Here is a 16,984-nt window from a genome sequence, read left to right on the forward strand (position 1 = left end):
CCGTCAATCTAAATTTTTAGTGATTGATGATCATTAAGGTTCTGCCATATATAGCCGGTGAATGAGGTGTGCTGTAGACGCTGCATGTGACGGGATGTGAACAAGCTTAATGAGTGAAACGCGTTATCCAGTCCACAGCTGAACCGGAGCTGATGCCGCTGCTAGTGGGAGATTTGTGAGCCCACACGCCGGTGAATCGGGCTTCACTTTTTTCAAACCACAACATTTTTTTTTCCCTAATTAGGCACCCCTACTCAGCTAACTCTCATTCCCGCATTGCGCTGCGGCTCCCTGCAATGTCCTTGGATATCAGGTATCCGTATGCGCTCTACCAGGAACAGCAGAACGGCTTCTTTCTTCCTTCATCAGTGGAACACCCGGCTACTCTCTCATCTTCCATCCGCTGATTACCATAGGCGCAGGTAAAATCATGATGGAATGACAGCAGAAGTTGCAGGATAAACTCCCTGATTTCTTTTTTCTCTCTCTCATGGTAGATGATCTCAATGTTAATTTTCCACTGATTGACACATGTTATGATCGTATAATTTTATTACTATGATGTGCCCTAATCACCTTTAATTGTTATACCCATTTCATATGTGGCTTTTGGTGGATATGTACATTTGAAATAACGCTGTGTCTATTTGATCTTTGGACGCTAGATGATCTCTAGAGCATGGTTAAGTTTTCATTATCTGACACATGGTATCATGATCGAATAGTTTTTGTCACTATGATGTGCCTTAATCACCTTTAATTGGTATTTATACCCATTTTTAGGTGTTTTTTTTGGTTAATATGTGAAAACAACGTAGCTAATACACTGTGTCTATTTAATTTTTGGAAGCCTATCTTGTTTAAATGTTAACTTTGATTCATACAGGCTCTCATATTTCATCATAATTGAACATAGATTAGTTTAATCACCTTATCATTTAAGCTAATTGTGACTATGTATGTTGTAGATTTATGTTTTTGATAGGGTGTTAAAAACGTCACATTATGACGCTTCGTATTGAGAAACTTGTATCCTATAGATATGACTGAACAATGGTATTAGCGGTCACAATTAAAAAGGCACATTGTATCTTCTCAATTAGAAAGAATATACTGATTACGGCCTAAATAACCATTACAGCTGAACTGTGGACATATCTGTTGTAAGCTATATCCATTTATTGCACTCTACAAACGTAAATTAACTTACATACTGGCCTTTTTACCACAAGCTCTGTGATAAATCATTTTTTGCAGCATGTGTGTGATACTTGTATGAGCTTGCATTTTGTGGAAATTTGGGATAATTTACCTTTTACAGTATTCTCAGACAAAAACCTATTGACTAACATGGTATTCTAATATATTATGTTCATGCTATACCAACATACATTGATCACTTAATGAGATTGAGAATATTATCCGTTGTCTATACCAAATATAATTATAGCCGGATAGAGCTATAGCTATAGGAATTCTATAGCAGTGCTATACACATTCTGCTACCATTATTTCCTGCCTTTATGATAATTTTTGTTTTATAACAAGAGTGCCGTTTTTCAGGGACAATTCACCTCGATACCAATACAGGTTTTAACGAGGATAGGATTGTGGTCATCAACTGTGACCTTTCATAACTCATAAAATACCCACTTTAGGAATAATTTTATAATAAATTGAATAGCAGGGTATGACTTTTTGCTGCAAAAACTTTTTTGTATATACAATCTCTGATATTTAGACATATTTAATAAAAGTTACATTTTAATAATATCAGTACTCTTCATGTACAGGTGTACTATTAGTAAGAGTGCCCCCAAAAAAGAGTCTTCTTTTCTTTCTATAACTTTATCGATGATATAAGACATTACAAATACAGGTTTTTCGAAACCTTAATAGGTCCAAATAAATAAATCACATTCCATGCAATGTCTTACTTATAATACAACTGTGTCATACGTTTTTATGATTACAACTGCCTTTAAAAAAGCTTTCAAACATTAGTACTTGTAATATATATATATTTTTTTAAATCTGTTTATTATGATTTTCATGGAATACAATGTAAAACAGAAACAAATAGCAAGTATTTGATGAATAAAGCAGAAAAACAACGTAGGTGTGTACATCAATCAATATCAGGAAGTAAATCTACGATATCTTCGGAGTAGTGGAGCAGATGTGATTCACCAGTAAGAACACTATGCACTGGAGTCATATAATTGTCAATGATATGAAAAATTTGGTATATCTAGTACTCCAAGAATCAACCCTCAGGAAGTCATTCCCTGAAGTATAACATTAGGAACATTATATAAAACACATATCAATAAGAAAAGAGGAGAAATCAGAGTTGTAGAAAGAAAGAGGGGGGGTAGGGATACACATAAGGGTAAATAGGGAAGGAGGGTCAGGACGTTCTTATCCATAAAAACGATGAATGGTAGCAATTGATACATCAATATCAGGACGGAGAGCACGAGATTTCAACCCTAGGGCTTATCATAAGGTAGGGATAATGGTTTCATAACATGGACTCTTCCAGTATCTTCCTGTGGAGGAACCATTCAGTGTGCTCAAACACCTTAAATATTTGGGCCTGTGTGGTCCGATCCCGCGAATCAATGTAAAGGCCCCACTTTTTGTAAAAAGATTTGACACCCAACTCTATATTGACTTGAGAGACGATTTCCTGTCATAATATAATATCTGCAATAACTTACTATGAACTTCTACCAATGTTGGAGAAGAGGACGATAACCAGTGGGATAGAATTATTTTCTTTGAGACAGTTACTAAAATAGTGAGATACGGTATAATTCGCTGTTTCCCAGGCCCTAAATTCCATTCAGAAAAGCTTGCACATAAACAAGAAAGGGGCGTTGCTGATACACGTATATGCAACAGTTGATTAATGTAGGCCAGTAATTTGTGCCAGAAACTTCGGATCAGACCACACTCCCAAAACATATGGTAGAAGGAAGCTGTACAAATATGACATTTGGGGCATTCCCCCATTACCGTGGGGTTAAACCGAGCATGTTGATTTGGGGAGATATAGGCTCTCTGCAAAGTTCGGAGGTGGACCTCCTATAAGTAAGTTGAAGCCAGGGCTTTCAGGGTAGAAACGTAATGATCACTAAGTTGATGGTGACTGGTCAGGCTAGGTATATCTTTACGCCATTGGATAAGTAGTTTATTCCATCTACACTCTGTTGCACTAGATGTCAGGATGGTATAAATCTGTCTAACACGTGTTGGGCCAGCCTTATGAATTATAAACGAGACTAACAATGGGTGAGAGGAAGGGGGTGTGTCATGTGGTATGATGCGCATGGCTGGAGATACATGAAAAAATGAGAGTGAGGCAGGTCAAATTTCTCTAGGAGTGATGAGAATGGATATATAGAACCTCCCGGGTCAAACACTTTGGAAGAGTTAGACAGTCACTTATCTTTCCAGAGCCGGTAATTGGAGTTAATGAGAGATGGGTGAAAGGCGGGATTACCCCATAGTGGAATGCATATGGACACCCCAGGGTTACATTTAAATTTCTTGTGTAAGGAGTGCCAGTTGTAATAAACATCATGAAAAAGGGGGTTGTTAAGGATATGAGTCGGGATCAGGGAGGGTTTAGACAGGAGCAATGCCCCCCTGGAGAGTAGGGAATAAATAAGGCCTCATCCAGAGCAGAGTCTGTAAAGAGTTCCCTGTCAAACAGCCACTCAGCAGCACATCGGAACAAAGTCGCCATGGAATAGGACATATAATCAGGAACACCAAAGCTACCAGCAGATTTAGGGGCCATCAACTTATCCAAAGCAATAAATGCTTTTTTCCCCTTCCACAGGAATTTTGACATAATCTTCCGTAAGTATTGAATGTCATGATTCGTAAGGCGGATCGGGAGCATCTGCATAAGATAAAATAATTTCGGAAAGACTATGCTTTGTAAAACAGCTATCCTCCCCAACAGAGACAGAGGTAGTAGTTTCCAACTATCTAGCAATGAGGTTACACGTGCTAAGGCAGGAGTGTAGTTTTCCTCATACAGTCTGGAGAGATTCGCTGGGATTTGAATCACCAGATAGGTAATCTTCGTGTGGGCAATTTTAAAAGAAAGAAATGGGAGGAGTTTGGAAATGGTATGAGCAGAAGGACCCAAGGGTAGAAGTTACGATTTGGCCACATTAATCCTATATCCCACCCTAATTCCAAATGCTTGTATCAATCCAAGGATTTCCGGGATATAGGTAGATGGATCAGAAACGAATAATAGCATATCATCGGCAAAAAGAGCAAGACGGAGGTGAATGTTTCCAATTTTAATTCCCGTAAAAACTCTCGATTGGCGTAAGGCTATCGATACGGTCTCCAGTGCTATTGCAAATAGTAGGGGTGATAAGGGGCAGCCCTGTCTAGTACCGCGCTGAATCTCAAAGGATGAGGACAGTTCCAGGATCCCACCGTCAGACCAGGCATATGTCAGAGTAAAAGGCAAAACAGATGCATTCTTTACTACCTTCACAAGGAACAGTAACATAATCACATCCTGATGGATGGGGGGTGGGAGAGAGGGGGGAGGGAAGAGACAAAACAAGAGAAGAAAAAGAGAAAGAGGAGGCAATCGTGAATAACAGGCCGTACAATCGGAGAAGTATTACTTTAGAAAATAACCAATACACCAATGGCCAGCGACTTCCGGTCAACGAGCATGGGTGAGCACCAGTGATGGTGGATCCGCACACAATTGTTCAGTGGTGGACACCAACAGGAAAGGAGGAGCCCCTCCCCACCGCCACAATGCAATTAACTATACCCACCCAGAATCCCACAAAAATAAACAGGATAACAGTATACTCTGAAGAACAACATCTCATGGGCGGAATGTAGTGAGCAGAGTATTGTAGAAAACCTATGTAAAAGATTACAAATAAGCAAAAATAACCACGGAAGTCCATGATAGTGGGGCAGCCCCCAGCAATTTTGGATAAAATGGTAAGCAATTGTAGAATATATTTATATATGAAAACATATCAAAGGTATAATGAAGCAGAATCATACATAGAGCAGCAGCAGTCGCAAAGAGAACCAAGGCAGTTCACGTAGAAGAAATGATGAGACCGCAGGGGGAAAACCTGTGAATTATGATCCAGTTGCCGCTGAAGGGAGGTCTGTAATATCCGTGTCGTTTTCTCTAGAGATATTACGGAGGTAGGCCACAGCGTCAGCAGGCGACAGAAAGTCTTTGTGGGAGGTACCCTCATAAATGCGCAAGCGTGCGGGGTAGAGTAAGCCAAACTTGCGACCCTCTGATACAAGTTGAGTGCAAATGGGGGAAAATGCTTTACGGGCCCGGGTCAATTCCACCGAATAATCCTGGAATATGAAAAGCTTATTACCCTCCCATTGGATATCTTTCATTTTGCGGGATGCGGACCAGAATGCCAGTTTATGAAGGTAGTTCAGACAGCGAAACAGAGTCACACGTGGACGCGGTCTGTTGGGGGTGGGGACAGGGCCCACACGGTGAACCCTCTCAATAACTAGATCGCTGCAGTCCCGTTCTATGTCCAAAATTGCAGGAAGGGTGACACGTACAAAATGAGCCAGCGCTGTGCCTTTAATTGATTCCGGCAAACCCACCAATCTGATATTATTTCTTCTTGAGCGATTTTCAATATCATCTAGTTTATTACATATTTGATAGTTCTCTGTAGTAAGAGATTTCACTGAGTGATGCAGCCCCTCTATGTCATGTGTAGCTGCTTGCAGCTGGGATTCAGTGTGAGAGACTATGCTGTAGATACTGAAGCTGTGTAGTTATATCAGTAACAACCTGTGATAGCAGGGGGGCCATGGTGGCTTTTATTGCTGACACTACGTCCCCATACGTTACAGAGGCTTCAGGATCGTGGCATACCTGTGATCCTGTGATGTCTGTCCCCTCGGCCACGGTTTCTTGGAGGCAGGAGAGGTGACTTCAGGGCCGGCGCCAGGTGCCATGTTGCTACCCGTGCAGTGCTTCTCCAGCCTCGTGTTAGCGCTGGCGTGAGCCAGCGGGAGCCTGGGGAACCACGGCTATGGGCGTCACATAGCGGTCCATGCTGACCGCGGGTCCTGCCGAGGGTGTGCTGGGGGATGTGGAGGCTGTAACAGCCTTTAAAAGGTTTATTGTGGCGGGCGGCGGGACGGAGCTCCTTTAGCATGCGGCTCACTCCATGGGTACCGGAACCCGAAGTCCAGTACCTGTAGAATATTTAATAACTATTGGCATTATGCTATTGTTTTTATATTAAATAGTACTGGTTATAATTATGAATTTTATATCCTTTGTTTTACGGATTATAGAGGGTTAAGTTCCCACCACCCTCTTCTCTCTGCTCACTCTTCAAAGCTTTAATTACTGGCTAATTAATCTAAAAAACTTACTAGATGTTTAATTCTGTGATTAGAAAATAGAAAATTACTGACTCAATGTTCCTCGAATCATGTATATACTACAGTTAAATGTTAGATATTTTAAATACACCCACTCTAAAGTTTCTGAATATTATGTACTTAAACAAAATTCTAATTTCCAATTAATACACCGGATTTCATTAAAGCAATTAGTTGGGTATAAATGACCCAGCTCTCAACAGGAAGGCATTCGTCTTGAGGAAGTCTCCGGTTGCTAGGAGACGAAACGCGCTGACGCCCCTTTCTCACATTTGTGCATTATTGAATGAACAACATCACAGCACGGATCAGCTCTTTATTTTTGAAACTCCCGCACTCCGCTGGTTATTCACAGTACAGCCATTCAAACTTGGTGCAAGTGTGGCAAGTCCATCCTAACCACACGCCGTAGCTGCTCTTGGAGAAACAGACCCGCGAGACGGACATCCACGGACCCCCGCAGTGAGGTCGAGACAGTGCCGGCTAACTGTAGCCATACAGCTATTCATCGAGATTATCTGTCAAACGGGTGATGTCGTCCGCCGTGAGGTTTCCGGAGTCAGCTGCATTCCGTCGAGGACTGACGGCTCTGAATTCAGCTATTATATAATACCAGCGGGTCAGCTTTTACATTGATTACCAGAGGCACCAATTGCAGCACCTTGTTTTACCCCATGTAATTTCACACAGGACCCTGCAGCATCATTCAGGAACCAGCACGGTGGTAACTATTACGGCGTGTATGCCTCAAGTAACTTTAACCTATTGCGGATTTATATCATCTAAAACTACACTGGGACGCCAGTGTTTTTAGTAGTTGTTATTATATAAAGAGCTTTTCCCTGTTTAAATCAACAGTGAGTTTTACAGTTTGCTGTCATAATCAGCACAGTTTTAGGTTAGACACATTATTACTTTTTAATGTGCACATTATAAGGCTAGGACATATGTGTCTTTTTAATATGTTTCATATATAAATTGATTCTTTTGTATCTGTTGAATTTAACAATTTGATATAAATATTTGTGATTTAAAAGAGTTGCATTGAGTCAATTATTCACCCTGCTAGACTGCACTTAATTAATTAATCAATTTATCATTCAATCAACTACTAATAAATTTGGAGCGCAGAGCATATTTCTCTATTGTTTTTATATATATTTTATAATTATGTTCGAATATTTAAAACTTTTTGCAGAGACTGCCTAATCTTGTGGTTTCTAAGGCTGTAGATAATGGGATTCATCATGGGAGTCACCACTACATATAATATAGAATAGAACTTTTTTTTGATATGTGAGCTGTCTTCTGATGACCCCATGTAAACAATCATTAGGGTTCCATAATATATGCATACAGTAGCTAGGTGGGAGCTGCATGTGGAGAAGGCTTTTTTCCTTCCACTGTTGAGAGAAATCTTTAGTATGGCGTAGAAAATGATCATATAGGTTACGATAATTACTGAAAAAGGAATAAAGATAAAAACAACAGAGAAGAAAAAATCAACCAGTAACAACAATGAATTGTCTGATGTGGATATTTCTAAAATTGGGTCAGAATCACAGAAGAAATGGTCAATGTACTTTAGACCACAGAATTGTAATTGCAAAACCAAAATTAATTCACCCGATGCAATAAACACCAATAACCAAGAAGCAGCAATAATTTTTCTGCAAACATCGGGTGACATTATGGAATTGTAACGCATCGGATTGCAAATGGCCAAATATCTATCATAAGACATTATAGCAATAACAATACACTGCACTAATTCAAAAATATCAAAAAAGTAAATCTGCATGAGGCAACCGGTGACAGACACTTCTTTTGTATCGCTTAATATGATATCCAACATCATTGGTATAACGGTTGTGGTTATTAAGATATCAGCGACTGCTAGTTGTGTAAGGAAGATGAACATTGGAATTTTGAGGCGTTCACTAATCGACACCAAAACAACTATGATCAGGTTCCCATTGAGCACCACAATATAGGAAAAGAGGAACAGGATGAAAAATAGAATCTTGTATGAATATAGACCTTTAAATCCAAGAAGTATAAACACTGTGACTGCAGTCTGGTTGTCCTCACACATTTTGAGTGGGTAGAGAAGATGTCACTGAGCACAACTTGTATCCTGCAAGAACATTAACTTGATTAAACTGATTTATTAACTAGCAACCGGTCAGTAAACTATGATCATATATCAAGGATTATGTCTCCACCATAATATTACAACAAATATTTTGATAATGAACCCATTCTTTAGGTCAATTTTGTCAGAGGACAAATACCACACAACTACACACCATGCAAATGTTTTGGGGCTGTGAAAAGAAGACAGCACTAGGAGGAAACGCAAGCAAACATGAGGAGAACTTTCAAACACCACATAGAATTACACTTACTCTATGATCTCTGGAAAAGGAGTGATTTAAAGGCCAATAATACATATTTTCATATATTACATTTATATATTACATTGTATTATTATTGTTATTATTAATAATAATAATAATAATAAACAACATGAACTATCCCAACTCCAGATGACACCAATTTTGCCTAGCCTCATACAGTGTATCTGGAAAGTATTCACAGCACTTCACTTTTTTCACATTTTGATATGTTACAGCTGGAATAAATTATTTTTTTACCCTCCAAATTCTCCACACAACACCCCATAATGAAAGCATTAAAAAAAAATTTTTTTGAGATTTTTGCAAATTTATTAAAAATAAAAACTAAGAAATGATATGTACATAAGTATTCACTGCTTCTGCCATGAAGCTAAAAATTGAGCTCAGGTGCATCCTGTTTCCACTGATCATCCTTGAGATGTCCCTACAGCTTAATTGGAGTCCACCTGTTTTAAAATTCAGTTGATTGGACATGATTTGGAAAGGCACACACCTGTCTATATAAGGTCCCACACTTGACAGTGCATGTATGAGCACAAACCAAGTCAAAGGAATTGTCTGTAGACCTCCGAGACAGGATTGTCTCGAGGCACAAATCTGGGAAAGGGTACAGAAATATATCTGCTGCTTTGAAGGTCCCAATGAGCACAGTGGCCTCCATTATCAGTAAATGGAAGAAGTTCTGAAACAGCAGAACTCTTCCTAGAGCTGGCCGGCTATCTAAACTGAGCAATTAGGGGAGAAGGACCCTAGTCAGGGAGGTGACCAAGATTCCGATGATTACTCTGTCAGAGATACAGCATTCCTCTGTGGAGAGAGGAGAATCTTCCAGAAGGACAACCATCTCAGCAATCCACCAATCAGGTTCTGTATGGTAGAGTGGCCAGACTGAAGCAACTCCTTAGAAAAAAGCACATGGCAGCCCACCTGGAGTTTGCCAAAACACACCTGAAGGACTCTCAGACCATGAGAAACACAATTATCTGGTCTGATGAGACAAAGATTGAAATATTTAGCGTGAAAGCCTGGCGTCATGTTTGGAGGAAACGTGGCACCGCTCATCACCAGCCCAATACCATCCCTACAGTGAAGCATGGTGGTGGCAGCATCATGCTCTGGGGAAGTTTTTCAGTGGAAGGAACTGGGAAACTAGTCAGGATAGAAGGGAAGATAAATGCAGCAATGTACAGAGACATCCTGGATGAAAACCTGCTCCAGAGTGCTCTTGACCTAAGACTGGGGCGATGATTCATTTGTCAGCAGGACAATGACCCTAATCACACAGCCAAGATATCAAATGAGTGGCTTCAGGACAACTCTGTCAATGTTCTTGAGTGGCCCAGCCAGTGCCCAGACTTGAATCTGATTGAACATCTCTGGAGGGATCTGAAAATGGCTGTGCACCGACGATTCCCAACCAACCCGATGGAGCTTGAGAAGTGCTGCAAATAGGAAAGGGCAAAACTGCCCAAAGATAGGTGTGCCAAGCTTGTGGCATCATATTCAAAAAGACTTCAGGCTGTAACTGCTGCCAAAGGTGCATCAAAAAAAGTATTGAGCAAAGGCTGTGAATACTTATGTACATGTGAATTTTTATTTTTTTATTTTAAATACATTTGCAAAAAATTTCAAAAAATTTTTTCATGCTGTTATTATGGGGTGTTTTGTGTAGAATTTTGAGGCAAAAAAAAAGAATTTATTCCAGTTTGGAATAAGGCTGTAACATAACAAAATGTGGAAATAGTGAAATGCTGTGAATACTTTCCAGATGCACTGTATATTAGATATAAATTATCTGATGATTTAAATAATGTACAGTAATAGTTTTTTATTTCTTCCTATAATTTGATCCTCATATTTAAACTACAGAATTTATCCTTGTCACACAGATAATCAAGTGAATCAAATGTTGCAATTTTCAAGCATAAAGGGTTTATGAAGTTCTGCCATTCTAGAAATCTTGCATATTTGATTTCAGTAACTCAAGGATATCATTGTTAGGGGTGGGGGAATATGGAAGGTATGAGCGCAGGTAGATACAATCACATAATGGTATAAGATCAAGTGATAGTAAAATCCATAATAATAGTTGTTGTGTTAGTAATGTAGGACAAAGCCTAATAAAGAGATGTCTAAGGTGGAGGTGCACCCCTGATGGTCAAAGTAGTAGAGTGGAAAGAGATATGGGGGGACACAGCGCTGCACTTTTTGGGAGCTGCCTGAGGTTCTGGGAGCTGCTATCCCTATATGCTAGCCAATCCTATATGTGGTTATACAGTAAAATCGAGGGGGAGGGGATTGGAACCAGTGAATATTGAGCAAAGTGAATCTGTGAACTGCATGGAGCATTAGCAGTATTGATACTAGAAATTACTAAAAATTATTGAATTTCTTACATTTACTTTTTGATACCCAACAATATTATTAATTGTTATAATCTATATGTAAACATTTTGCTGAGCTTACTATTTTGCAAACTTAATCAAACATTGCTCAAACGGTATTAGTGAATATTGAGCTAAGTGAATCTGTGTACTATTATCAGTATTGATACTAGAAATTATTATTCTTTTACAGTTACTAATTGATACCTAATAATACAGTTTTTTGACACAATTTACATGAGAGTGTTTTGCTGAACCAATTAGTTTGCAAATCGAAGCAAATATTGCTTAAACGTACTCTTGATATCTATGTTACTTGTTGACATCTGTCTTTTGTCTGTTATAGGCTTAATGAGCAGATTTTAATGATTAGAATAAAAGTTAAGTTTTAATACCAGACATTTAAAAAAAAAGTGCCCCAAAAAACACGAGAGTCCATATTTCTCTTAATTTTCACAGTAATTCAAGGATGTCTAGGCTTTTTTTTCCAGAGCTCTGTGCAATAATAGTTTGAGTAATGTCAGCAGTTGTATGGTCCATATGCAAAAATGAATGTGTATGCATGAATTGCTGTTATATGGCTACAATTTATTTGTATTACAGTGTATAATATACTCTAGAAATATTCTGTATACTTATGCTTTTAAAGTATAGATTACTTTGCTGTAACTTACATCAACTTTAAAAATCTACTTGCTATGTAATTACATATACATCCATATGATAAATTATAGTATAGGTTTATAAGTGAGACTAAAGGCCCTACACACCGCCCGATTGGCCGCTGAGGTGCCCGATGGCCGATACAGCCGACGGATGAACGACCTGATGGCATGGGGGGGGGGGGTGTTGGGGGGGGGTGAAGTTTCTTCACTCCCTCCTTCACCCGGCTCTATAGCCCTGCAAGCTAATATGAATGACATTGTCCATATTGGCATGCATGTATAAACGAGCCAAGACCAACAATGAACGAGCGTGGGGCAGCACATCATTCATCGTAGGTGCCTACACACTGAAAGATATGAATGATATGTTGTTCATTAATGAATGAGATTGTTCATATCTTTCAGTGTAATCGGCCAATGTGTAGGGCCTATAAGAGCCTGATTCAGGGAATGACACAGGTCATACAGATGCTGTGTATAATATGCTGATTCAGCAGGAGGAGTCTTGTTATATAGATTCCCCTGCCAGCTTATGGCAGCCGCAGCTGTGCAGTATTGGATCAGTTACGTCAGCCATCTGTGAAACATGGGCTTTTTACAATGCTGCTGGGGCCAGAAAACTGGGGGCATTTTGCCCCCAATTTCTGAAAACGCTGCCCAGTTTCAACCCCCCCGACATCATATGCCGGGAAATTACCAGAACGGGGTCAGAACAAGTCCTACCATTGCAGATGCCCTACGATGGGAGATGTGCATAAACCATCAGGTTCACATATAATCTCTGAATCAGGATCTAATACAACACACAGCAGATTCAGAATTAGATCATTATATCACTATAAGATGCTGACCTTTTTCTTAATAAGTGTTAAACGTCTCTCTGTGCAGTGTTACCCTCCACCCTTGTACAATAAACTGTAAGAGGTCTGTTTCTCCAATGGCAATAGTTTTTGACAGTATAAAATGTGATAAAAGCAGATGAAATGAAGCCAGTAGAGAATATATCCTACAAAAAAGAAATATAAATGGTATTTAATACATTTACATTGATATTATCATAATAGTTTATAATTCAATGTAATGTGGAGTATTAAATTAACATCACTTACAGCAGATTACCCATTCAATTAGCAACAAATTAGGACGCACAATTTTTTACCATGTCAAAATCTCATGGCCATGACTTTTTGCTATTCATTAAGAAAACTACTGTATGTTAAGTTAATGTTGGTATCAGAGGGAGACATTTTGGCTCTCAGTAAGTTTCCAGAGCACGTACCTGATGACTAATGATGTATGTAAAGGTGTTTCAATAGTAATACATAGCTTATAATGCCACTTAATTATTAATGTTATTTTCTAAAAAGCAGAGAGATGGGTGTAATGATGGGGAACATGAAGGTCTATGCTTTTTAATTATGTGTTTTTGACCTGCCAGATGGGAAATGCAAGAGTTTACTAACTCACTTATAAATCACATTAGATACCGTAAATCTAACAGTAACCCCAAAATCCTTTTTTTTATTTGCTGAAATACTCCTGCTGGCTATACTTTCTAATTCTATCTTAAATGTTGTAGAAATCAGCCCTACGATACCTTACAATAGCCTCCTATGTTTTGCTTACTGTCCACTGTTACTAATCAAATCTGCAGTCATTGGACACTCTATCTGCGGATTTACCCAGATCTTCTTATTGGCACTCGGACGTCACGTGTTTAGGTTAGCCAAAAAGAAAAATCCAGAAAATCAGAATTTACGATAATTCTGGCGTTAAGAACCGAGTAAATTTCTACTTAGAATGACTCTTTCATGCACTTTACATAGATTACACATTACATAACTAATGCACGGTGTTGGCGCGATGTCCACACATTAAAGTTTTGAACTCAAAATTTTTTTTTATTTGCAAAATATGTTTAGATTATAAATGCGGGATGTCACAGATTGGAATTTGTGGCTAATTGAATAGATAAAAATATGGACAATATATATCTGAATACTTGAATTTGATACTGAAATTAAATTTAAAACAACAGACATCTATATTCTATCAATAAACCATAAGGAAAATGTCCATACTTATTGTGTCAGATTTCTGCAACACACAATGTTAAGAGAAAGAAAAAAGTTTTTGAAAAATGTAGACATATATTAAGTATGTATATTATTCTTGAATTAAAAATATGAAACTGTGTAATCAACAAACATGGAGTTGGTAACAGGAATCACAAATTATAAAAATAAAAATAAGAATGTAACAGGAAATGACTGTGCAAAGATGGTAAAAAAAATTGTATTGTAACAGATATTTTTTCCTATAAACTTCAAAGTTCTGAAATGTCCATAAATATCCTGAGTCCTACAAAATTATGTAGGGGGTGGCTAGTTAATGTAAAAGTTGGCAATAAGATGGGGCATTAAATGAGATGTCCAATTGGTTTTTTGTTTACTAAATTCCCCTATTAATAACAATACAACATGTAAATATCTATAATATCTATAATGTATTCTGTGGAGTCTTATAGTAAAAAAAGATCAAAATATAAAGAGTGGTCATGAGACAAAGTTGCACAGTGGTGAGTAGAGAAGGGGAATGTGAGAGCTTAGACGTCTTTTTTTTTCAAATTGAATTGTCAACTGATATCACCAGATAACACACTTATAATTTAGAAGTAGTTGTTTTATAGGATTATTTATCAAAGGTCAGAATACATAAATAGTAACAGATTACAATTCTCTTAATATAATTTTTAAAATGTATAAATGTGGCTTTGTAAATGTCACAAATTCTTTCACCAAATCACCTCCGAATGTTCACTAAGATAACCATCACTGGTAAAGAGATATACACAATTAGCAGTAACACTGCTAATGACATAATATGGATTGGAGAAAAGTCAGTTAATGCGAAACATGTGACTATTTTAGAACACAATTTCAGAATGGCATTCAGTAAGAAAATATTCCAGAAATATTCTGTCCTAATCCGAATTGGTCTTCACCAAACATCGTACTCTTGTCAATAATAAAAACAGCAGGTGATAAAATGATGGAATATTACAGTATGTTTCATGCATAAGAAGACATCTGAGGGAATGGCAGGTTCCTCCTCTCAGCAGTCGTGGTGTTCTGGTTTGTTAATGTTGTGACTGCTGTACAGTATCTAGCTCCCAGCTTCTGTGGTGATTTTATAGCAGGCAGAGATCCTTGTGGAATTACATGTGAGGATGATTTCATGAATGTCACAGAGGAACAACAATCACGTGTGAATCCCTTAACAATTAATTAATACGTAGAGCAACAATTTGTTAGTAAAATTAAAAAGCTTTCAAATGACAGTAAAATATTCATATATTACAGTATATTGATATCCATTTTTGATATGTAAGTAATCTGAGGTATTGAACACAGCCATCTCTAAGAAAGCAATTAAAATGAACTGGTCAAATACACTTCTTTATTGGGTTTGCTAGCTTGACCAGAGTTTATTGCTTCTTCCAAAGGAAAAAGCAATTTTATCAATACATTAATAAGCTTCACCCCAAATGCATGTTTATTGGCTGGGTTTTACTTGAATCTTCATCTCTACTAGGCTACCTCCTTTCTTATATCAAGCTGATTAGCCCAAATGTTGTTTGTTTTATCTGAATGCAGCCCCACCATTAAATCTGCCGCCAGGAGTGAAAGCCAGTGCCATAACTAGACATTAGTGCCCCCCCAATATTTAAAACAGGGTCATTGCTCTCCTTAAGCCCAAGCTAGAAATATAGGGCATGGCTTCTTCAGGAGTGAAAGCCAGTGCCGTAACTAGACATCAGTGCCCAACCCCCACCCCCACCTCCACTATTTAAAACAGGGTCATTGCGCTCCTTAAGCCCAAGCTAAAAATATAAGGGCATGGCTTCTTAGGGAAGGGGCATGGCCACAAAATATTACCAATTCATATTACACTGCACAGTAGTCTCCATTATTCAAATTACGCTGTACAGTAGCACCACTTACACACTTTAAACCAGGTAGAGCCACTTTTACACATTATGCCAGGTAGAGCACCTGTCACATATTATGCCAGATAGAGCTCCATTTTACAAACTACTCCAGGAAGAGCCTGTATCACATATTACAGCAGGTAGAGCTGCCTTTTACATATTATGTCAGGCAGAGCTCCCTGTTACATATTAAGGCAGGTAGAGTCCCCTTTTACACATTATGGCTGGTAGAGTCCCCTTTTACATATTACACCAGGTTGAGTTAAGAGAGAGAGAATGAGAGAGGAATGGAGAGAGTGATAGGGTTGGGAGTTAGAGAGAAAGAAACATGGCACGTAGAGAGACAGAGAGAGAGTGGTGGGAAGGAGACAGAGAGAGGGGTTGGAGCAGGATAGAGAGAGATAGGGGGGAGTGAGAGATACACACACTCATATATGAGACATACAATTTGCCTGCAGGTAGGTGACTCCCTGGGACATCACCACCTGCCTTTGCTTTATGTGCTATTTAGAAATGATTAGCAACTGAAGCACGTCACTTGACATGCCAAAAGCAGACTCAACAGTGGCGAGTGCTAATGCCCGGGGTCTTCTGTATGCGCAACTGGCTGTGTTTGATGAAGGGATTTTCAGGCCCTCATATAAGTAAGTTCCCAGCCTGCTCGCATTGTATGCTGCATTCTCCAGGCTCCAGTGCTCTCTCCAGATTCTGGAGACGGAGTGGGGACGTCACCTCTACAGGCTGGCTAAGGTTGCAGTCTCTACAGTGCTGGGTGGAATGCTGCGAGCTGCCCGATCACTGGCCAGCAGTGATCGGGATATGCTGGGGGAGGAGCCATGGGTCCAGGGAGACCAGGGGGTCTCTCTGGCATACAAGGCAAGTGCTGCAGCCAAATTATTAAATAAATTAAAAATGACAAGGGTGGCACACATCCTGCAGCGCTACCCTGCTTTTCTTCTATTTAGCAGTTTCCAAGTAGTCTGGTGCCATAGCCATGTGGACACACAGGGTAGCATGTTGCCAGCGTTCCTACGCCCACTGTGGACATGTGCTGTGTGCCAGGCACCGCTGGCACACATCAAG

The 16,984-nt window shown here is 39.0% G+C and overlaps 1 protein-coding gene across 1 annotated transcript; it reads right to left on the reverse strand.

Annotated features, from left to right (window-relative positions):
* Positions 1 to 7,609: 7,609 nt before the first annotated feature.
* Positions 7,610 to 8,536, reverse strand: LOC134934042 (olfactory receptor 11A1-like). The gene has a single exon (XM_063929559.1). The coding sequence runs from the start codon at positions 8,534 to 8,536 to the stop codon at positions 7,610 to 7,612; it is 927 nt and encodes a 308-aa protein (XP_063785629.1).
* Between the last annotated feature and the right edge of the window lie 8,448 nt (positions 8,537 to 16,984).

The sequence above is a fragment of the Pseudophryne corroboree genome, chromosome 6 (genome assembly GCF_028390025.1).
Source record: "Pseudophryne corroboree isolate aPseCor3 chromosome 6, aPseCor3.hap2, whole genome shotgun sequence".
Classification (NCBI taxonomy): domain Eukaryota; kingdom Metazoa; phylum Chordata; class Amphibia; order Anura; family Myobatrachidae; genus Pseudophryne; species Pseudophryne corroboree.

Coding starts and splice junctions, on each gene's coding strand:
- LOC134934042 (XM_063929559.1), bottom strand. CDS start 8,536: ATGTGTGAGGACAACCAGACTGCAGTCACAGTGTTTATACTTCTTGGA.